General features: G+C 30.3%; 1 protein-coding gene across 1 annotated transcript; it reads right to left on the bottom strand.

Annotated features, from left to right (window-relative positions):
• Positions 1-216: 216 nt before the first annotated feature.
• On the bottom strand, positions 217-561 carry LOC148612715 (ubiquinol-cytochrome c reductase complex assembly factor 2-like). Its single transcript, XM_088595398.1, has one exon. It carries the CDS (start codon positions 559-561, stop codon positions 217-219), a length of 345 nt encoding a protein of 114 aa, XP_088451524.1.
• Between the last annotated feature and the right edge of the window lie 1,895 nt (positions 562-2,456).

Below are 2,456 nucleotides of genomic sequence, written 5' to 3'. Positions count from 1 at the left end.
GTATACTAAAGTAATTACATAAAACCAAGTGTCTAAAAATGACATTTACAATGTTCAAGGATTTTTTCGTTAGGTCAACTTTCCAAAATCTACTTTCCCAGTCAATATAGTACTTTCCTTGATATTCTTAACATTAGTACTTTTTGTTGTATTGTACAAAATTAAGTCATCCATCATCAATCCTTCCTGTATGGACAATAAATAAACACCTTGATTCTAAAAAGATGCCTTCATCCTTTCAACAATAGACATAGAATTCTTCTTGACTTCCTGGACACTTTCTGTTGATAAGAGTTCGTTCAATTGTTCAGCATTCAGATCCACAGTGCCAACAGTTCTAGCCTTTGTAGGATATTTATGTTTATGTATGTTACTGTTTATCCTGTGCAAAGCCTCGTATTGTCTTTTACAGAATTCTTCATCAACAGTAGTAGCATCACCTTGACTAAAACGTTCAGTCACCTTCTTTCGTAAAAATGCACCAAGGTCACGGTGAGTTTTTGATTCGTCGAGTGGCCATTCAGCAATCAAACGAATGAATTGCCTATACCTGGAAGCCATAATATATGAGTACTCCCTATTTCAGTTAGGTTTTTAATCTTTTAACTTTGAAATCTTGTTACACAATTTCTTCTTCGGTACATCATAGACGGGGGAGTGAATCTTGCAGTAATGCTTTTAAATACCAATATTGTTTCGGCCCTAAATATCGTCGGTACTATAGACAACGTGAAGGTTTTGATTTTTTATTATTTGTATTTACTTTTATTATTCAAACTTTTTGTTGCAAGTCAGAATTGGAAAGTCCTTATTTCACTGAACCATAGACCTGTACTTAATTATAGACACTAAATGTCTAGGACTGCTCATGAATATGTTATATGAAAAACATTCAATTCAAATTTCTAGTTTAAACATATTGTATTAAAAAATAACATATATTTTGAAAATACAATTTACAATATACAATTTACGAAAAAAAATCAATAGGATTAGCCAACAAGCTTGTTCCTTTTCCTGTGAAATACCGACCTGGTTTACTTCTACAATGCTCGATAAGTTAAGGATTTTAATTACACATATCATGTTATGAACAATTTCAACCAAAGAACTGAAATTAGGTAAGAAAAGGTGAAATATATAAAGAAAAAAATAAATACTGTTATTATGAAAAAAGATTAACATAATATATATAAAAGAAAAAAAATATTAAAAAACAAAACAAAACAAAAAACAAAACAAAACAAAACAGATAAAAAAAACAAAACAAAAAATCAAAGACTGAAGTACTACTCTGCTCTAAAATCCGATGACTTCCGCTGGAATCTTGGTTCCCTTAATTGAAGTGCGAGTAGTGTTTTCGTTCTACAAGTAAGTTTCCCTAAGGTTTTTAGCGATCCTTGGGTCGCTATGATATTTACCAGGGAACCAGATTGGGAACAAGATTAAACAACTTTATCGGGCCCTGATAATGTTTATGACCCACTTAGTCAATTGTAACGAGCCCCTGTGTCTGAATCGGAACCTAGGTACTATTACATAAATTCAATGCTAACCGATCATTTCATCTTTTAATGTAAACTTCTCGTTCTCATTCAAGCAAAAAAAATACACGTAGAACACATGTGTATGCTATTTAAGAGGTACGTTTTAATCTCGTGGACGGTAAACATGGCCCCGACCAGCAGCATAATGCGGTGTAGTAATTTATAATTATGCAAATCATATGCGAATGTAAAATACTGATATTACGAGTGCAAGAAGTTGCTAACAATATTAGCGACTTAAAAAAAGAATGTTACACGTTTCATATTTGCACGTCTAATTTGAAATTCAAATTGTAGACTACTACAAAAAAACTTGTTCCTATATGCCAACCACTATTTTCGCTAAAAGGCTTATGCATAAGAATGACGGAACGTTTATTTTATATCATTTTATTTTATTATTTATTTATTGACTTTTGTTTGTTTGTTTTCTTTTTTGTTTTTTTTTTTTTTTTTGTTGTTTGTTTAAATGCTTCTTTGTTGTTTTTTTTATGTTTTGGGTTTTTTGGGTTTCTTTTTTTTTTTCTTTTTGTTTTTTGTTTTGTTTTGTTTTGTTTTGTTTTTTCTGGTTTGTTTTGTTTTTTATTTGTTGTTTTTTTGTTTTTGTTCAGCTTTTTTTTTTATTCTGGTCATATGTTTTTTTTTCTTTTAGGAGATACAGTGTCAGAACAAGATATATGCAATGATTTTTATAGTCTTCTATAAACACCCTTGATGTATATAAGGGCTGAAGTAATTTTTTTTCCAATTCATTGATCAAAATAATAATATTATCTGCTTAAAGTTTACTCTCGGTTTAGATCACCATGTGTACGATTAGTTATATAAGGGGAATAAATTGTTTCCAATGTAATTGTTTGAAATTGAATGGATTACCTAAATATTCCGGTTTTTTATGACAGACCAAAC

The sequence above is a fragment of the Perna viridis genome, chromosome 7 (assembly GCF_037379345.1).
Source record: "Perna viridis isolate PV_CMFRI_1.1 ecotype Kerala chromosome 7, ASM3737934v1, whole genome shotgun sequence".
In the NCBI taxonomy this organism is placed as follows: Eukaryota; Metazoa; Mollusca; class Bivalvia; order Mytilida; family Mytilidae; genus Perna; species Perna viridis.
Note: the sequence above shows the minus strand (reverse complement) of the source record. Positions and strands in the feature narration are given on the sequence as shown.